The sequence below is a fragment of the Vulpes vulpes genome, chromosome 3 (genome assembly GCF_048418805.1).
Source record: "Vulpes vulpes isolate BD-2025 chromosome 3, VulVul3, whole genome shotgun sequence".
In the NCBI taxonomy this organism is placed as follows: Eukaryota; Metazoa; Chordata; class Mammalia; order Carnivora; family Canidae; genus Vulpes; species Vulpes vulpes.
This window is the reverse complement of record NC_132782.1, coordinates 16,289,424-16,310,410: the sequence shown is the minus strand read 5'-3', so window position 1 is coordinate 16,310,410 and position 20,987 is coordinate 16,289,424. Positions and strand designations below refer to the sequence as shown.

At 37.1% G+C, this 20,987-nt stretch overlaps 1 protein-coding gene across 1 annotated transcript in view; it reads right to left on the bottom strand.

Moving 5' to 3' along the window:
• Positions 1-20,987, bottom strand: part of GORASP2 (golgi reassembly stacking protein 2) — a 39,200-nt gene that overhangs the window by 10,920 nt on the left and 7,293 nt on the right. Inside the window, exons 2-5 of the mRNA XM_072751900.1 lie at positions 5,678-5,758; positions 4,356-4,559; positions 3,827-3,913; positions 2,512-2,642 (exon numbers count right to left, since the gene is read on the bottom strand). Coding sequence (XP_072608001.1) covers positions 2,512-2,642; positions 3,827-3,913; positions 4,356-4,559; positions 5,678-5,758 — 503 coding nt within the window. The remainder of the gene's footprint in view (positions 1-2,511; positions 2,643-3,826; positions 3,914-4,355; positions 4,560-5,677; positions 5,759-20,987) is intronic.

The following is a 20,987-nucleotide window of genomic DNA, read 5'->3' as shown; positions in this document are numbered from 1 at the left end:
TCCCATGTCTGATTCTTTAGCTGTTTCTTTGATTATGTAAGAAATTCCACAGTAATAAATTCATGTCTGCTTATGACAACAACTGGTTTCTGTTGGAACCAATGACCCCCATAGGTACAGTATTTCACGGTCCCACTGCCCGAGGTGTATCCAAATTCCTGACCATGACATGTAAGGCCCTTCACATCAGATTCCACCTTCGGTTTCCATCATGATTACTTTTATCTCCCAAACTACTTGATACTTTCTGAGAAGGCCACACACAGGCATCTCTGTGCCTCCCTCCTGCCAAGGCATCTGTTATTTCTATGGATACTACCACCACCAAAAGCTGGGAGAGCAAGCAGTGGCCAACTCCAGCTCTTCTGAATTCAAATCTGATTTTACAATGATGCTTCATATTACAAAATTACTTGTTCCTTTGCTCCCTTTTCGTCCCTTCTATGATCAAATCTGCAATCCTTACTGAACTAGATCTCAGATTTAGAGGAAGAAAGTAAGATTAAATAATTTAAACTGATCAATGGTAGCCTTCCAGAGGTAGGAGCATTTTAAAACAAGGTTCTTATTAATCAAAATAATAAATGGTTGTAGAGAAAGCACTGAGGCTACAGTGAGACCCTCTGCAAACTTAAAGATAACCCAAGACTGAAGCTAAGAGAAATATGCTGAAATCTGAGCAGCCTCTAAATAAGGAATGAAACCTAGAGACACACATCTGTCAAATGAGAAGACTCAGGAAAATGGTCTATATGGATCTGTCTAAAGCAATGGCTGATCAATGATATTAAACCTTGTCAAAAAGAAAGATGTCTTCTAAAGAAAAGGAATAATTGCCAGAGCCTAGAAAAGGACTCCAAGAACAAGCACGTAGCAGTACTTAGCAAGATGAAACAAAGAATTAGTGATGTTCTTTGCAGCTGGACTTCATCATCAGCAGAATTTCTTCCTTGTACTTTTTTTCAAAAAATATTTTATTTATTTATTCATGAGAGACACACACACAGAGAGAGAGAGAGAGAGAGAGGCAGAGACATAAGCAGAGGGAGAAGCAGACTCCCTGCAGGGCGCCTGATGGAGGACTCGATCCCAGGACCCCAGGACCACAACCCGAATCAAATGTAGATACTAAACCTGCATCCAGGTGCCCCTCTTCCTTGTACTTTGATTCCATATTTACCGAGTACTTTTTTTTTTTTTAAAGATTTTATTTATTTATTCATGAGAGACAGGCAGAGACATAGGCAGAGGGAGAAGCAGGCTCCACACAGGGAGCCTGATGTGGGACTCGATCCTGGGTCTCCAGGACCATGCCCTGGGCTGAAGGTGGTGCTAAACCACTGAGCCACCCAGGCTGCCCCCGAGTACTCTTGTGATACTATTCTGAGTACTCTAACTGGACAGGGGAAGTGTTTCCACTATAAACTTAAAAATTTACCATTCTAATAAATACAACAGCTTCTCTACAAATTTTGTTTATATAAGGCAGTCCCCTCTGAAATGAGTCAATTTTGAATGCCTTGAGATCATATTTCTGTGTTTACAAACCTGGACAATAGACAATAACTTGATCAGGAATTGCTCTAGATAGTCCAGATTCTTAAGATGATACCTCTATCTATTTTCTCAAATTGCAACAAGCCAGGTTTCTGGTTGCAACATATAGTCAGCTACAGAATCTCAGGTAGTGTGGGGAAAGACATTATGAACAAATAGGGTCTTTCTTTTTCTCTGTCTCAACTAAGTCATCCTCTTCCCAGCAAATGTTGGAACTTTTACAAAATATTTAGAAAAGTTTCCAAAAAAAAAAAAAAAAAAAGAAAGAAAGAAAAGAAAAGTTTCCAAACCCTAGGCTTTCCTACAATTATGGCTTATGCTCAAGAATTCCTCAATTACACAAGCCTTTCAAAATAACGAAGAAATTGTACAATTTAAACAACATGAAAGACCTAAAGAAGCAAAGTTAAGTCTGCATGTTTTCCTTTGGCTTTTTCAAATTAGGGAACTGACTTGATGAACAGTCCTGGAAAACTGATTTTCTACAGTCTGCTTCTCTCCTTGGCTTAATCTTCTATGTTGTTTTTATTGTTGTTGCAATTTTGTCCAACTTTTGGTTGAAATCAGTCTCTCCATTTTTGAAAGTCAACAGTTTCCATAAAGTGTTAAGAAATTTCCCCAGCAGCTAGAGATATTTACACTTGTATTATCCCACTGTTGGGGAGGGGAACTGGCAAAATAAAACTGAAAACTATTTTATTAAAATAACAAAATAAAACAAGGCTGTTTGCTCTTAGAACAGTAAAGAAAGGACGGTAGTATATATACCACACTACCCTAACATGTGCTTTAAAAAAAATGGATTACTGGTTTCAATATTCTAGGTCAGCTCTTTCCTTTTCTAGAGACAAATCTTATAATAAACTAATAACCTGTTTCAAAATAAAAGCAATGATGTTTATAATATTTACTGTAAGTTTAAGCAATCACAATTTCGTCTAGAAACCACCTTACCTGCCTTCTCCACCCCATGCAGAATTTGGTGTAATAATCACTTCTCGACAGTTATCAGTGTCTGTATTGTACACATAAAGTTTCAATGGTTTTGCTTCATGCGTTTCAATGAGGCTGAACAGATCTTCAGACTGCAAAAGTATCATAGGGGGAAAACATTTTTGTTTTTGTTACTGAACTTTAGAACACTGGGTCTCAAACCTGACTAATACCAGAATCACCTGGAAAACTTTTTGAAAAGTACAGACTGTGGGCCAGACATAAAATATGTTCCTTAAAAAAGATATTCCAAACAAGGTTTCAAATATTTTACCTATCTCCTATGTGTAAGCCTCATCTCCAGTCCCCTAAGACCTAGTCAGCAATTTTAGTAAAACTCTACACCCAAAACTCTTCTACTCCCAAATTCTACATATTCTTTTACTCTTCATTATCTTCTTTTAAAGATCTCTCTCTCCTCTCTCTCTAGAGAGAGAGGAGAGAGAGCAAGAGTGAGCATGCACACAGGGTGGGGCGGCAGGAGGAGAGGGAGAGAGAAACTCAAGACAACTTCCTGCAGAGCCCAACACAGGGCTTGATCTCATGACCCTGAGATCATGACATGAGCCAAAATCGAGAGTTGGACTTTCAACTGACTGAGCCATCCAGGTGCCCTTACTCTTCATTATTAAAACCTGGTCATTTGGGCCTCTTATTTTTTCTCTCATTTTCAATTTAGCAATATATACTTCCAATAGCTGACAGACAAGGAAAAGGATCTATTAAGATAGCTGAGCCAATTTTGTTCCCTTAAAAAGGGGAAGAGAAAATGAAATCAATAACCAAAATGAGCATCTGATTTCGTCTTGAGGTATGCAAGAGATTTTTTTTTTTTTTAAAGATCTGAGAGGAAGAGAGTGCACCCACATGCATGTACAAGAGTGGGAGGAGTAGCAGAGGGAGAGCATCTCCATGCAGGCTCCTCGCTGAGCACAGAGCCCTGTGCAGCACTCCATCTTATGATCTCGAGATCATGACCTGAGCCAAAATCAAGAGTTGGATGCTCAAGTGACTGAGCCATCCAGGTGCTCCTGTAAGAGACTATGTATATCATACACAAAATCTGTGCGATTGCCACACGGTATGTATTTTTCCTCACAGCCATACCCTGTAAGACACCTCCCAAGGGTTCTGTTTAACACCGACACATAAGTTATCTTGATTAGCAAAGACCTAAATTTCAACTCTAAATGTGAAGTATGCAAATATACTTCTGAACTTTAAAACATTGAGAAAATTTTACGTGACTTTCATTACTAATAAACACAATAATTACCTCATTCATGACTGTATCTGCTCCAATGATATAATCACTGTGAGGTCTAAGACCTGCCAATGCTGCAGGAGAATTTGATTCTACTTCCTAGAATAACACAAAACAAAAAACACCCAAAAATAATGTATATAAAATAATCTTCCAAATTTTATGGTTCATAGTCCTTAATTTTAGTGATTTAAAAAACCCTTCTATTTCTATCTTATTCACATGTCAGAAACTATAGAATATATATATTTAAATCACTAGCTAAAAATCACATTTAATAAAAATTAAATATATTATTTTAGCTATCTGTAGCTATCTGCTTTAACATTTCTCCTTCTAATGAATGAATCACTAGAAAAATAGTTGTTAGCCATCTATCTACTTCTCTTCCTAAATTATTAAAAACTGTTAACTATAGCTAGGAATTCTAATTTTCAGAAACCAAAAATAGCCTAAAACTCTAAAATCCAACAAAGATGAATACAGCATCTTTCTACATCATTTCTTAAACTGTAAGTAACAGCTCAAAGTTGATACCTACCAATACATGCCAAACGTTTTCATTTGCCCCGTCAAAGCTGCAGAAACGAATGCTCACTCCCAACAAGCCCTGGCCACCCCACATGTTACTGGGTGTAACAGAGGTCTCCCGCAGCTCCAGTGTTTTACTACTATAGATAAGCATTTTTACAGGCTTTTCAACATTTGCTTTCAGTAGATCCTTAAGAGTGTCATTGTCTTTATTCTGTGAACACATAGAAATCATTTCTCTTAATAAAAAATTAACATTAATTATTCCAGCTAATAAAAAATTAACATTAATTATCCCAGCTTAATAAGCATCCTATGGCCCTACTGGAGAAATGTTAATAACCAACCTAAATAAAACATCCAACAGGTAAAGCTTTCATTAACATTCAAATGTTTCTTGGAGTGAATGTCAAAAATTAATAACTCCTATGTTGCCAACTTCAGACTTTTTTCTAATAGCTGACTATGGATTATAGATTTTGCAACCCAACATTATTTGAAGTGATCTTGGACTTTAGTGCTATAAAACTGAAATACTCCCTAAAAAGTCATATTACTAACAGAGTTGGTATGACTTTGATTTTAAAAACTAAAACATTTGCTGAGGTTGTGGTTTAATTTTGGACAGCACTCCTATATACACACTTTATTTATTTATTAGGAATTGGCAGCAAAGAAAAATGGAAGCAGCATGTTAAATATTTCATTACAAAAATGAATAAAGGCCATTATGTAGGAGATGCTGATAAATAATGAACAAAAACTTAAAACTGCTGTGAAAAAATAAACCAAGTAGCCACTGTCATGAGAATTTCCTTTGCTGAAATTATATTTCCCCCTTAAGACTTTACTACAAGTAAACTGAAAGCAACTTATAAAAGGTGGCTTTAATTCTGTACTTTTGGAACATACCTCTCTATCTGGTTCTAAAAACATTATTTATATATCATGAAATTTAGTTCCAAGTTACTTGAGAATGAGTCTTTACTAATCCACTTGTCAGTAACATACAAAAGTCTGAAATCATTGAGAAAGCAAACATTTTCCATCTTAATTCTTTCCGCTTAAAAAATTGAATATTCAACATATAAAAAGTCTCCTAATAAAAATATTAGGAATATTTTATTCTCCTAAGATAATCACTGAAGTGGGAAGTATAGTATTCTGTATTTGGCATTTTCATGTTTATTAACATAATTTTTACAAACTGGTATCATACTCCATCTAATGACTGTAACTAATGAATAAACATTCACCTCAGATAATCTGAAAAATTCCATTTTCAAAAGATTACAAAATATTTTAGTTGAAACTACAAAAAGCTTAACTTACTAATCTTGAACCATTAATAGAAACAATAAAATCAAAGAATGGCTCCAGTCCAGCTCTATGTCCCGGGGAATTTTCTTGTACCTATAAAAACAAAAGTGCCAAAAATGTAAAATACAAAGCTTAATCAAAATTTGTAAGCTAAATTTTAATTCCTATCTATTTTCAGTAAAAATAGACTAATTTCACTAAGGAAACACAAGTTCTTTCATTTCTCTTCATCTCTCCCAGATAATGCCCTTGCAGCTCCCTAAATTCAATCCATTATTTAAATTCATCCCATATATGTGGTTCTTTCTCTATTTCACACCTCTTTCTACTTTCAGGGGACAGAGGCAACCTTCCCAGGATATAGCATATGACATAACAGTCATTAGAACTAAGTGACAAATTCAAATTAATTTAGCAAGCATTTATTCCATGACTACTACTAGTAAGGCACCATTCAATTGTAAAACTAACGGGAACATAGCTGCTGATGTCAAGATACTTATAATTCATCAAGGAACAGATATGAAGAGGAAGGGAAGACAGAGGACACACAGCCCTACAACCATAATACAAGACCAAACAGGGTAAGGGCTATAAAGGAAGCACAAAGTTTTAAGGAGAAAATTAATTCTGACTGAAGAAGATTCACAGGAAAAAAAAAAAAAAAAGATACTTGAACTGTGCTTTAATTAGAGGGTTTTATTTATTTTTAAAAATATTTTATTTATTCATGAGAGAGACAGAGAGAGAGAGAGGCAGAGACACAGGCAGAGGGAGAAGCAGGCACCATGCAGGGAGCCTGACGTGGGACTCGATCCTGGGTCTCCAGGATCAGGCCCCAGGCCAAAGGCAGCGCTAAACCACTGAGCCACCTGGGCTGCCCTAAGTAGAGGGTTTTAAAGGTGAGGAGAGATAAAGGGAAAAGAAGGACATCTGAAAGTTGAGATAATGAGTACAAATTCCAGAATGAGTCTGAAAAGAATGAGGATAATATAGTATAGCCAGATAACAGGATGGTGTGGGATAGAAATACAGAATTATAGATTTTGGAAATCAGAAAACCTACAATCCAGGGGGGCTCTTTAAACTGAAGTCTGTGTGGATGGCTTCAGGGAACACTGCAGATCCTGAAATTATATGCAACATTCTGTGTGAATCAGCAGTTCTCCAGGTATAAAGATCCATAGCTTTCATGAGATTCTCATAGGATTTCTCCAAATAAAGTGTTAAAACCATAGATTTTGTGTAGTTCCTTTATTTACAGATAAAGAAACCATCCCATGACTTGCCTATGGTCCTGCTGATTCGTGGTAGAGGTTAAATTCAAAATGTATCTTACAACTATTAGTCTGGTAAGAAGACTGGAGAAAAAGCATGGAGCCAGACTTACAGTGGACTTTTTTTTTTTTTTTTTAATTTATGATAGTCACAGAGAGAGAGAGAGGCAGAGACACAGGCGGAGGGAGAAGCAGGCTCCATGCACCGGGAGCCCGACGTGGGATTCGATCCCGGGTCTCCAGGATCGCGCCCTGGGCCAAAGGCAGGCGCCAAACCGCTGCGCCACCCACGGATCCCCTACAGTGGACTTTAAATGGAAGATGAAGATTACTTAGCTTTTCAACAACTCAAATATTTAGCATCCCAAATTTGAAATGGACTAAAATTAACTATTAAATTTTCTAAATTTACAAGTAATAAAAATATTAGGAGCTATTAAGAGTAGTAATATGAGGAAACAGCAAAAAGTTAATGTACTTTGCATTTCCTCTAAAATATTTTCATGTTTTAAGGACTTTTTATTCTGATTTTATTTTATACTGTCAAAACTACCCTATGAAAACGAGGTTTGCCTTGATATTTGCAGGCTGATGATCTGTAACAGTCCTAACAGTTCTAATAGTCAATTCTGAAGTCATGCAAATAACAGATGCACACACTCATCCATATATAAATCTGTAGCTGATCTACACAGTAATAAATCATTTTAATGTTTTCACAATAGAACCCAGATTATTCCCAGAATCTGTCCCTCTAATACCAAACTTCTTGGACTAATGATATTTAATCTTGGATTAATAATATATTTGTTATTTCTTGGACTAATGCTACCTTTTATTTATTTAGTTATTTATTTATTATTTATTTATTTATTTTTAAAATTTTATTTATTTATGATAGTCACACACAGAGAGAGAGAGAGAGAGAGAGAGAGAGAGAGAGGCAGAGACACAGGCAGAGGGAGAAGCAGGCTCCATGCACCGGGAGCCCGATGTGGGATTCGATCCCAGGTCTCCAGGATCGTGCCCTGGGCCAAAGACAGGCGCTAAACCGCTGCGCCACCCAGGGATCCCTACCTTTTATTTATTTAAAACCAAATTATACTATCATTGCTCCTGAAGAAGTAAAAACTAGGACTTCTTCATTTGTCACAGGAAGAAATAGTCCATTATAAAGATGGTTCAATACTTAACTAAAACTGTTTAACCTTTGCTTTACATAAAATTTCCTCCAAGTTTGGGATTACATCACTTTTGCAAATTAAACAAGTTAAATATCAAAGGGATTTATTATTTATAAATGTTAGCTCTAACGAAAAAAATCAGCACATACTTGTTTAGGTTCTTTATAATCAGTTTTCTTAAATAAGGGCTATTTTGTATTCTGCATATTACCAAGCAAAATGTCTAGAACTCAAAGTGGCAGACAGACTTCACCTCAAAAGGCAACTCTGAAAGGGAAACGGTAGTTGTCTGGAGCTATTATGAGAAGAAAAGTGAGGTCAAGTCACAGCTAGCTGGGAAAGAGTCATGATCTACGAGGTGTGAAATGCCTAATAGCTGCCTAGCAATTTTATGTGAAATACCCTGGGTGTGAAAAGAGGTAACTGCCATAGACCTTTGGAGTCCCCCCCACCGTTTCTCTTTTTTTTTTTTTTTTTTTTTTTTTTTTATTTATGATAGTCACAGAGAGAGAGAGAGAGAGGCAGAGACACAGGCGGAGGAAGAAGCAGGCTCCATGCACCGGGAGCCCGACGTGGGATTCGATCCCGGGTCTCCAGGATCACGCCCTGGGCCAAAGGCAGGCGCTAAACCACTGCGCCACCCAGGGATCCCGCCCCCACCGTTTCTCATTTAGTAAGGTCCTCATTTAATCATCTAATTCTCTGAATATTTCCAAACAACCTTCTAAAAACCATCCAGTCCCAGAATTCTCCACTGAAGCTGCTGCTATAAGTTTATCTTTTAGCTAAAAAGGGCCAAAAATAGTACTTTTGTAATGTCATCACCAACTCAGAAAGTTGATCCCACACACTGATGCTTCCCATGCTACCCTCTGAGTATAAAGTTTTACTATTTATTTGAAATAGAAAGTTTCCAATACCATTAGTAGTAGTCTTCCCCATAACTTGAGATTCAATAGCCAAACTTGAATTCTAAAATAAATGAACTTAAATAATCCTCTATTTTTCTATTTGCATTTGCTACGAACATTGATCTCCTCTAATGGACCTTGAAATCATTTTCTTTCCTAAATTTATTTACATCATTAGTACCAGCTTAATTCTGGCAACTAGGTATCTTAATTACTAACAGGAAACCAGCAGAGGGAGCCCTAGAAAATGCCCTCTCTGACCCTAATATACTTAAAGGAAATTTTCTTAATTTCATAGCATGGAAAATAAGATCTGCAACACAGCAAATTAAACATCCACACAGGCAAGATTCTCTGGCATTATTATCCACTGACAAGAATCTCTTAGGCACCCAATCTTTCAAGCATCAGATTATTACTTCAATTCTTTCTGTCCCAAAATGTCTCAATTGTTGATTCATTGCCTGCTTCCCTCAAGCCACCTTAAACAAAAAACAAAACCCATCTACCTATCTACCTACCTACCCACTATCCTACCTGTTTTCACAGGTCATCAGCATCTATTATTGGGCCAAATATTATAGTAATTTAAAATGGACAGGTAAAATTAGAAAATTTAATAGTTAAGATTTTACAAGATTTGGAAAAAATGGACAAAGAAAAGATAATAGAGTTCCAGAGCCAGACTGACTTAGTTTTGAGGCATGATTTTACCTACTTACTAGCTGTGTGAGCTTAAGAAAGTGTATTTATCTTTCTGGGCTTCAGTTTTTTCATTTCCAAATAAAGAATGATGTCATTTACTTTACAAGAATACTGTAGAGATTGAAGGAGTTTATGAAATGCCTAGCTAAGACTCTGACATATGATAGGAGTCTTACAAATCTTTTTTTTTCTTTTTTATGGTATACTTGGTATGTTTGGTGCTTGGAAAAAATTTGGTTTTGTTTAAATTATTTATTTAAATAATCTCTACACTAACATGGGGCTCAAACTTAGGACCTCAAGAACAAGAGTCACGTGCTCTTTAGATGGAGCCAGTCAAGCACCTCAGGAGTCCTACAAATCTTAAACTCCTCTTCCTAACTCTGCAATCATCACCTGAGGGCAAATCTTTATAACCAACGAATTCCTGAACACTACATTATTTTTCTAAACACGTATTAATTGTCCCTCACCCTTAAAAAAAAGAAAAAAGAAAGAAAAAAAAGAAAAAATATAAAATGTTAGCTAGCAATTGGAGAGAAACCATCTTTTTCTTTTTTTTTTTTTTTTAAGATTTTATTTATTCATGAGACACACAGAGAGAGAGAGAGAGGTAGAAACACAGGCAGAGGGAGAAGCAGGCTCCATGCAGGGAGCCTGACATGGGACTCGATCCCAGGTCTCCAGGATCACACCCTGGGCTGAAGGCAGTGCTAAACCACTGAGCCACCTGGGCTGCCCGAGAAACCTTCTTTTAAAAAAATGTCTCTCAAATCAATTCCAGATGGACAGCAGAGCTGAAGATCAAATAACAAAAAAAAGTAGAATAAAAAAATAAAACCATAAACCATAAAGGTAAAATGATTGAGACTTTAGAGAAATACATGGAGAATACTTTTGAGATTTTCAAATATAAAAAGACTTCTTAAGCTGGATACAAAAAGCACTAACCGGGCAGCCCGGGTGGCTCAGCGGTTTAGCGCCGCCTTCAGCCCAGGGCCTGATCCTGGGGACTAGGGATGAGTCCCATGTCCAGATCCCTGTGTGGAGCCTGCTTCTCCCTCTGCCTCTGTGTGTGTGTGTGTGTGTGTGTGTGTGTGTGTGTGTGTCATGAATAAGTAAACAAAATCCTTAAAAAAAAAAGCACAAATCATAAGCTAAAAAAATTTATAAACTATACTAAAAATTACAAACTTCTCATCAAAGGACAATTAAGACAATGAAAAGATACAATACACATCCAACAAAGGAACTCTAATCAAAACAGATTTGGAACTACTGCAAATCATTGAGAGAGTAAAAGCACAATGAGACAGGACCTCACATCTACAAGGCTGGTTAAAATAAAAAGGACAATAACAATAGTTGGAAACAAACCTTCACATATTGATGGTGGGAATGTAAAATGGTGCAGTCACTGTGGGAAAGTTTGGCAGATCTTCAAATGTTAAACAGTTATCCTATGACCCAGTAATTCTATTCCTCGATATACAAACAAGAGAAGTGAAAGCATGTCCACATAAAAACTTGTACACAAATTACTTTTACTTTTAAAAAAGATTTTATTTATTCATGAGAGACACACAGAGAGAGGCAGAGACACAGGCAGAGGGAGAAGCAGGCTTCTGGCAGGGAGCCCGATGTGGAACTTGATCCCAGAATCCTGGGACCACGACCTGAGCTAAAGGCAGATGCTCAACCACAAGCCACCCAGGCACTCTAAACCTGTACACAAATTTCACAGCTGCGTTATTCATAGCAGCCAGAAAATGGAAATAACCCAAATGTTCCTCAACTGATGAATGAATAAAGAAAATGTGATATACCTAAAGAATGAAATATTATTTGGCAAAAGGGAATGGTGCATTCATGTTATAACATGAATAAACCTTGAAATCATTATGCTAAATCATGAAGACCACATATTCTTTGATTCCATTTATATGACATGTCCAGAAAAGGCAAATCCACAGAAACAGAATGTAGATTAGTGGTTGCCAAGGGTAAGGGGTAGGAGGAATGGGAAGTAGCTGCTGATGGGCATGGAGTTTCTTTCTGGAGATAATTAAAAGGTTCTGGAATTAGATATTGGTGATGATTACACAACTCTGTAAATACACTAAAAAAGTAGTGAACTATCTACTTTAAAAGGTTGAATTTAATGGTAGGAAAATTCTATCTCAATGAAGCTGCTAAATAAACCCTATAATCTAATGGGGAAATAGGGAAAAGGTTTTAGCAGATCCTAAGAAAAAAGGATACTGATGTGGCCAATAAGTATGAAAATATGCTCAACTTCAATAGTCATCAAGAAAATGCAAATTAAACCACTACCCACCCACCAGATTGGACAAAATGAAAAAAAGATGGAAAATATCTTGTGAGAGTTAGTGAAGATACAGAATATAGATATTCTGTATCTTTATTGCTTGTGGGAATATAAATGAGCAAACTATTTGGCAATAATTTGTTAATACTGAAATATTTGACTAATATTGCACTCTTTGGTAAACCGAAGAAAAATGAGTATATATATATTCTCCAAAAGACATACACAGTTAATGTGCATAGCAGCACTATCTGTACTAGCCCTGAATTTTTTTTTTTTTTTTTACTAGCCCTGAATTAAAAACTACACAAATGCCCATGAACATCAGAATAGATACATAAATCCTGGTATAGTCTCTCAATACTATAACATATATGTATATTATTACATATATATTAATTTATATATATATATTTAAAAGATTTTATTTATTTATTTATTCATGAGAGACACACACACAGAGAGAGAGAGAGAGAGAGAGAGAGAGAGAGAGAGAGGCAGAGGCACAGGCAGAGGGAGAAGCAGGATCCATGCAAGGAGTCCGATGTGGGACTCGATCCCAGGACTCCAGGATCATGCCCTAGGCCTAAGGCAGACGCTCAATCACTGAGCCACCCAGGGATCCCTATAAAATAATTAATAAAATGAGAGGCCTACAACAATACACAACAAGATGGATACACTTCACAAGCATATTTGAGCAAAAGAAGCTAGACACAAATGAGTACATATGATTCCATTTATATAAGGCTAAGAACAGGTCAAACTAATCTATGTGTTAGAAATCAGAACAGCATACACTCTGGAGGGTTGGTAGGTTGTCAGGGTGTGCCTGGAAAGGGATGGACGCTGGTTATATGAGAATGCTGTTTGTGAAAATTCATCAAGCTGTACATTTATGTGCACTTTAAAAAGCTTTAACATATACTTCCTCTATCCAAAAAGCAGAAATCAAATTACTACAACTTAAGAACATACCCAATATTTCACCTACAAAGAACACAGTTTGAAAGCCAGCAATTGAATCCAAAAGGACTCTGAATAGTCAGTGCAAAGGCCACAAAGTAACTTATTCTAATGCTCATTCTTTTTCAGAATATTTCACGACCACTTTTAATAATTTAAATTCAATTAACATATATATATATATATTTTTTTAAATTTTTATTTATTTATGATAGTCATCAGAGAGAGAGAGAGAGGCAGAGACACAGCAGAGTGAGAAGCAGGCTCCATGCACCGGGAGCCCGACGTGGGACTTGATCCCGGGTCTCCAGGATCGCGCCCCGGGCCAAAGGCAGGCGCCAAACCGCTGCGCCACCCAGGGATCCCTCAATTAACATATATTATTAGTTTCAGATCTAGAGTTCAGTAATTCACCAGCCTTATATAATACCCAATGCTCATTACACCACGTGCCCTCCTTAATGTCCATCACCCAGTTACCCCATCCCTCCACATCCCTCCCCTCCAGCAACTCTTAGTTTGTTTCCTATGATTAAGAGTCTCTTATGGTCTCTGATTTAATCATTTTATTTTCCCCTCTCTTCCCTTATGATCCTGTTTTGATTCCACGAGTGAGATCAATATAATTGTCTTTCTCAAACTGACTTATTTTGCTGAGCATAATACCCTCTAGTTTCAACCATAACCTTGCAAATGGCAAGATTTCAATTTTTGGACGGCACAGTAGTATTCCATTGTGCATATATACATAAACCACATCTTTATTCCTCTGTCAATGGACATCACTGCTATAAACATTGGGGTGCAGGGGCCCCTACGAATGACTACATTTGTATCTTTGGGGTAAATACCTAGTAGCACAATTGCTGGGTCCTAGGGTAGCCTATTTCCAACTTTTTGAGGACCTGCCATACTGTTTTACAGAGTAGCTACACCAGCTTGCATGCCCACCAATAGTGTAAAAGGGTTCCCCTTTTTCTGCATCCTCACCAAGAGCTATCATTTCCTGACTAATTTTGGCCATGCTGACTGGCATCAGGTGGTATCTCATTATGATTTTGATTTGTACTTCCCTGATGCTGAGTGATGCTGAGCATTTTTTCATGTATCTGTTGGCCATTTGTATGCCATCTCTGGTGAAATGTGTCTGTTCATTTCTCCTGCCCATTTCTTGATTGGATTATATTTCTTCTTTAGGTGCTGAGTTTGATAAGTTTTTTAAATAGATTTTGGATACTAGCCCTTTAACTGTTATGTCATTTGCAAATATCTTCTCCCACTGTGTTGGTTGTCTTTGGTTTTGTCAACTGTTTCCTTTGCTGTGCAAAAGCTTTTTATCTTAATGAAGTCCCAACAGTTCATTTTGCCTTTGCTTCTCTTGTCTTTAGAGATGTGTCTAGGAAGAAGTTCCTACACCAAGGTCACAAAGGTTACTGCCTGTGTTCTCCTGTAGGATTTTGATGGATTCCTGTCTCACATATAGGTCTTTTATCCATTTTGTCTATTTTTGTGTATGGGGTGAGGAAATGGTCCAGTTTCATTCTTCTGCACGTGGCTGTTCAATTTTCCCAATGCCATGTGTTGAAGAGACAGTCTTTTTTCCATTGGCTATGCTTTTCTGTTTTGTCAAAGATTAGTTGACCATAAAGTTGAGGGTCCATTTCTGGGTTCTCTATTCTACTTGACTGACTTATGTGTCTGTTTTTATGCCAGTACCATACTGTCTTGATGATTACACCTTTATAACAGAGCTTGAAGTCTGAAATTGTGATGCCACCAGCTTTGGTTTTCTTTTTCAAAATTCCCTTGGCTATTCGGGGTCCTTTCTGGTTCCATACAAACTTTAGGATTATTTGTTCCAGTTCTGTGAAAAGAAGTTGATGGTATTCTGATAGGAATTGCATTGAATGTATAGATAGCTCTAGACAGCATAGACATTTTAATAACATTTGTTCTTCTAATCCATGAACATGAAACGTTTTTCCATTTTTTTGTGTGTGTCTTCAATTTCTTTAATAAGTGTTCTATAGTTTTCTGAGTATAGATCTTTTGCTTCTTTGATTAGATTTATCCCTAGGTATCTTATGGTTTTAGGCATAATAGTAAATGGAATTGACTCCTTAATTTATCTTCTGTCTCATTGGTAGGGTGTAGAAATGCAACTGATTTCTGTCCATTGATTTTATATCCTGCCACTTTGCTGAATTCCTGTGTAAGTTCTAGCAATTTTGGGGTGGAGTCCTCTGGGTTTTCCATATAGGATATCATGTCATCTGCAAAGAGTCAAGAGTTTGACTTGTTAAATCAAATACCTTTTATTTCTGTTTGTTGTAGGATTGCTGAAACTAGGACTTCTAGTACCATGTTGAACAACAATGGTGAAAGTGGACATCCCTGCTGTGTTCCTAATCTTAGGGGAAAAGCCCTCAGTATTTCCTCATTGAGAATGCTATTCACTGTGGGCTTTTTCACATATGCCTTTTATGATATTGAGCTATATGTTCCCTCTATCCCTACACTGTGAAAAGTTTTAATCAAGAAAGGATGCTGTACTTTGTCAAATGCTTTTTCTGCATCTACTGAGAGGATCATATGGCTCTTGTCCATTCTTTTATGATTGATTTGCAGGTGTTGAGCCACCCTTGCAGCCCAGGAATAAATATCACTTGTTTGTGGTGAATAATCCTTTCACTGTACTACTGGATCCTGTTGGTCAGTATATTGGTGACAATTTTTGCATCCATGTTCATTCGGGATATTGAGCTGTAATTCTTTTTTGGTGGGGTCTTCCTCTGGTTTTGGAACCAAGGTCATGCTGGCCTCATAGGAAGAGTTTAGAAGTTTCCCTTCCATTTCTATTTTTTGAAACAGCCTCAGAAAAATAGGTTATTAGTTCTTTAAGTGTGTGGTAGAACTGCCCTGGGAAGCCATCTGGCCCTGGACTCTTGTTTGTTGGGAGATTTTCGATCACGGCTACAAATTCCTTGCTGGTTACGTGTCTGCTCAGGTTTTCTATTTCTTCCTGTTTCAGTTTTGATAGCGTATACATCTCTAGGAATGCATCCATGTCTTTCAGATTGCCTAATTTGTTGGCATATAGTTGCTCATAATACGTTATCATTGTATTTCTTTTTTTAAAGATTTATTTATTCATGAGAGACAGAGAGAGAGAGAAAGAGAGAGAGAGAGAGAAGCAGGCAGAGACGCAGGCAGAGGGAGAAGCAGGCTCCATGCAGGGAGCCCAATGTGGGACTCGATTCCAGGACACTGGGATCATGCCCTGGGCTGAAGGCGGCGCTAAACCGCTGGGTCACCGGACTGCCCAATTGTTTGTATTTCTTCTTCCACGCTGGTTGTGATCTGTCCTCTTTCATTCATGATTTTATTTACTTGGGTCCTTTCTCTTTTCTTTGGATAAGTCTGGCCAGGGATTTATCAATCTTATCAATTCTTTCAAAGAACCAGCTCCTAGTTTCATTGATCTATTCTAAGGTTCTTTTGGTTTCTATTTCATTGATTTCTGCTCTAATCTTTATAAATTCTCTTCTGCTGGGCTTAGGCTTTATTCACTGTTCTTTCTCTAGCTCCTTTAGGTATAAGATTAGGTTGTATATTTGAGACCAAGATTCTTGTTTCTTGAGAAAGCTCATATTGCTATATACTTCCCTCTTAGGACTGGCTTTGCTGAATCCTACTAAAGTTTTTGAACAGTTGTGTTTTCATTTTCATTTGTTCCTATGAATTTTTAAAATTCTTTATTTTCCTGCTTGACCCATTCATTCTTTAGTACAATGCTCTTTAGTTTCAGGACCACTCTTACAGTCTATTTACATTTACATGGTTTGACTTCCTGGTTTCCACCAACAGAGTAACAACCAGAAGAACGGAAAGAGATGTTACTGTTGCTTGATTATAGCAAAAAATGATAGCTGGCAGAAAATGAGAATAAAAGTCTCAAAAACCAAAAGGAAGAAAAAGTACAGGGCTAAGCCACTCACCAAATTCTACCTAGTGAGTATGTACTACGCACTTAGGAAAAAGGTGCAATTGTGAGGTGCCTGGGTGGCTCAGCCAGTTAAGTGTTTGACTCTTGATTGCAGCTCAGGTCATGATCTCAGTGCTGTGAGATCAAGCCTTATGTCAGGCTTCCCCCATGGGGAGTCTGCTCAAGATTCTCTCTCTCCTCCTCCTACCCTGTGTGAACACGTGCTGGCTCTCTCTCAATAAATCTTTTTTAAAAAAAGTGTGATTGTAATGGTTTCTTATTGCAGTGTATGCAAAGATCTTAAAAAAGATCTCTGCCATTAAGCCACTTTTAGAACTTTTGCAATTACAGAAATTTGGACATGTACTATTCCAATACAATAGCCACTAACCATGTATGAAATGTGGCTCATGTGACTGTGGAACTGAATTTTTAACTTTATTTAACTTAAATAATTTACATTTAAGTTTAAACAGCCATATGTGGTTAGAGGCTACCATATCGAACACCAAAAGTCTAGGTGGGAAGTACATTTGTATTCCAATACAAATATAATATAGCATATGGATGTCATCACCACAATTAAAGATATGAACAGGCTAAAATATATTTAGCACCTGTCAATGATGCTGGGAAGCATGCAATATATTTTAAAAACAATTTGCATAAAGCATATTCTTGTTACTGAAAGCAGTAAATAATCCATTCTAAGGAAGAAACTGACTCTACACAAATCCATTCCCTGAGAGTTCTAACAAGTATGCTGAAGTAGCACTTTTTCTAATTCTTCTCAGGCCTCATGGTTCACTTTGAACAATTAGGAACTAAAAAGCAGCAGCTGAAAATACTAAAGAGTAGTTATACTTACAAATGAATGATAAAAGTCAATGTTATCAAAACCTGGACGTATAGGAACTGAAATTTACATTTGGAGGTTATCTTAATCAAAATAAAAATCACAACATGAAAGAAATACTTTCATAAACACTAGAAAAAACCAGCTACAATAAGCAAGATAAAATCTCCTAGATATTTTTTACTCAGAAGGCAAAAATGAGAACCTTACTACAGAAACTGCATAGTGAAGGGGTATTCATCCCCATTATATAAAAAGAAATTAACACTCATGATTAGAAGCTGGATTTGGAATCACCAACTATATAGAAATTCTTAAGGTGGTGTCATTCAACTACTGTAGGGAGTTTCAGTGGCTTCTGAAATTAATTTAGTTGGTCATACAGAACAAATGTCAAAATAAGAAAATATATCAGAAAAGATAAAATATAAAAAATTCGTGACTTAATAAACATTTCATTGTTTTTCATAAAATGAAGTAGTACGTACCAGCTGCAACGGAAAATAAATTTCTTACTTTGATCTGTCAGAAAAACAAAGTTTGAATAACAGTCCTACAAGAGATACTATTCACTGTTTTGTCCAGTCAACCTTCAGGTAATAAACACAATTAAACTTCTGGCTTAAAAAAAAAAAAAACAAACTTCTGGCTTTTCTCTCACCTTCTGATCCTGGATCATTAGAAAGTTTTACCAGATTTAGCATGGCTTTTTCTTTGTGCACAGACCTCACTGTTCTATACTGGTTGCTTTCCAGTGAAGCATCCATCTCTTCTCCTGGGATTAAAAATGCAATAGTATTTATACTAGGTTTGGGTCATTTCACATGAACCACTCTCTTAAATTTTGGCCTGGGGACAGAAGGACAGCAGAGTAGAAGGAAAGAAGAGTTTGGGTGGAGTCAGGGTAAGCCATTCTCCCAACTCCACTGGTCATTTATACACTTCCAGCTGAGGACTACAGAACTGCTACCTTAATGCAACACAAAAAGGAAACAGCAGGGGATCTCTGGGTGGCTCAGCAGTTTAGCACCTGCCTTCAGCCCAGGGTGTGATCCTGGAGCCCCAGGATCGACTCCCGCATCAGGCTCCCTGCATGGAGCCTGCTTCTCCCTCTGCCTGTGTCTCTGCCTCTCTCCGTCTCTCATGAATAAATAAATAATATCTTAAAAAAAAAAAAAAAGGAAACAGCAAAGCTACTTTCAGAACACAGCATATCATCAAAGTACACATCTGATAAGGTGATACAAAGATACTCTTACCCACTTTCTAGCTAGTATGTGAATTATTTCTCTTAGGTTTTCTAACCATGGAGATGTTTCCATAAAATGCACTCAGTGTAATGTGTAACTCTCTTCTTTAATACTGCACCACCAATGCCTTCACACAGAAAAGGTAGGTAAGTCCCTCTGAATGACTTTCTGTCTACACCATCATCTCCTCTGGCTCGCAATTTAATGTCAACACTCTCACTTTTGTACTATTTTTAAAAACAGCAGGGATGTTAAATAAGACTAAAAATTGAGTTCAATCCAAGTATCACTGATGATTCATTTCATCTACACACATAAAGCCTCATGTTATATGTATATACTTTGGGGATCAAAATGATGGGACAAGACTCGGGAATGTTATATAATAAAAATAAACCCTAAATTCTTCAGTTATAAAAAAGGCACTTTTGGAGTGGGGTAAGGGAGATCTTCTATGTCTGAAAAGGGCCAGTTTTCCTACCGGGGACTTGACACTGATATGTGGAAATTATTTTGCAGTAGATTCTTAGAGTTCAAACTTTACTTGCTAAAACATTCTCATATGTTCTACCAAAATAACTCAAGGAGCATGTTTTACTGACTGACCCTATGATGTAATTTATAACATATTTAGCAATTTGAAATGAAATTCTAATGGTATCTTAAAGGAAATTAAGGGATGCCTGAGTGGTTCAGTGGTTGAGCATCTGCTTCGACTCAGGACATGATCCCGGGGTTCCAGGACTGAGTCCCTCACTGGGCTCCCTGCAGGGAGCCTGCTTCTCCCTCTGCCTGTGTCTCTGCCTCTTTCTGTGTCTCTCATGAATAAATAAATATGTCTTTTAAAAAATAAATAAAAGGAAACTAAAACCTATCAGTATACAGTACCTTCTTAGAAAAGGTCTGTATATCAGGAAAATGATGTTGAAAGAAACTGAAGTCTATTCCAAAAGAAGCAAAACTTCTGACAACCTGTCACCTAATTTTATAAATATATCCAAATACCAACTTATGTATTTATTTATTTCTTAGGGAAAGAAAATTTGTTGCATGACCTTAGGCAACAAGCTTTCTGTGCTCCTTTTCTTTAGCCGTAAAGTGAGGAGGTTGACAAGATAGTTTCTAAAACTGAATGACTCACCATGAAATAAGTCTAACTGCCACTAAGCTATCTATAGCTTCTACAGTGTAGATCAAACCCAACAACAGTATTTTAATTACATAGCCTTTTTTAGTCATTTAAATTAATGTGTTTAATATCACTCTGATGCTAAGCAATGAAAAGGATACTGGTACCTACCTACCTTTTAGAAAAGACAAAAGTTCCTTAAAAGTGAGGATTCTTAAAAATTAGCAGGCACATTAATAAAACTAATGGGTCAGATCTCACCCAAAACTTATGTTTTAGGCTTCTCTTAAAAATTTATTTAAGTAATCTAGACACCCCACGTGGGGCTTGAACTCAGGACCCCAAGATCAAGAGTTGCATGCTCTTCCAATGGAGCCAGCCAGGAGACCCCAAAACCTAGGTTTTATTTTTTTAAAAGACTTTATTTATTTATAACACACACACACACACACACACACACACACACACACACACACACACACGCAGAGACACAGGCAGAGGGAGGAGCAGGTTCCATGCAGGGAGCCTGATCTGGGACTCGGTCCCAGGTCTCCAGGATCACGCCCTGGGCTGAAGGTGGCGCTAAACCACTGAGCCATCTGGGCTGCCCAAAACTTATGTTTTAAACAGCAGTAAGTATAGGGTTAGGTACCTGGACAAGTAGCCAGTGAATGAGCAAGTAAATAGAAATGCTACTAATATGCTTAGAGGCCTATTTTAAATTGTATTG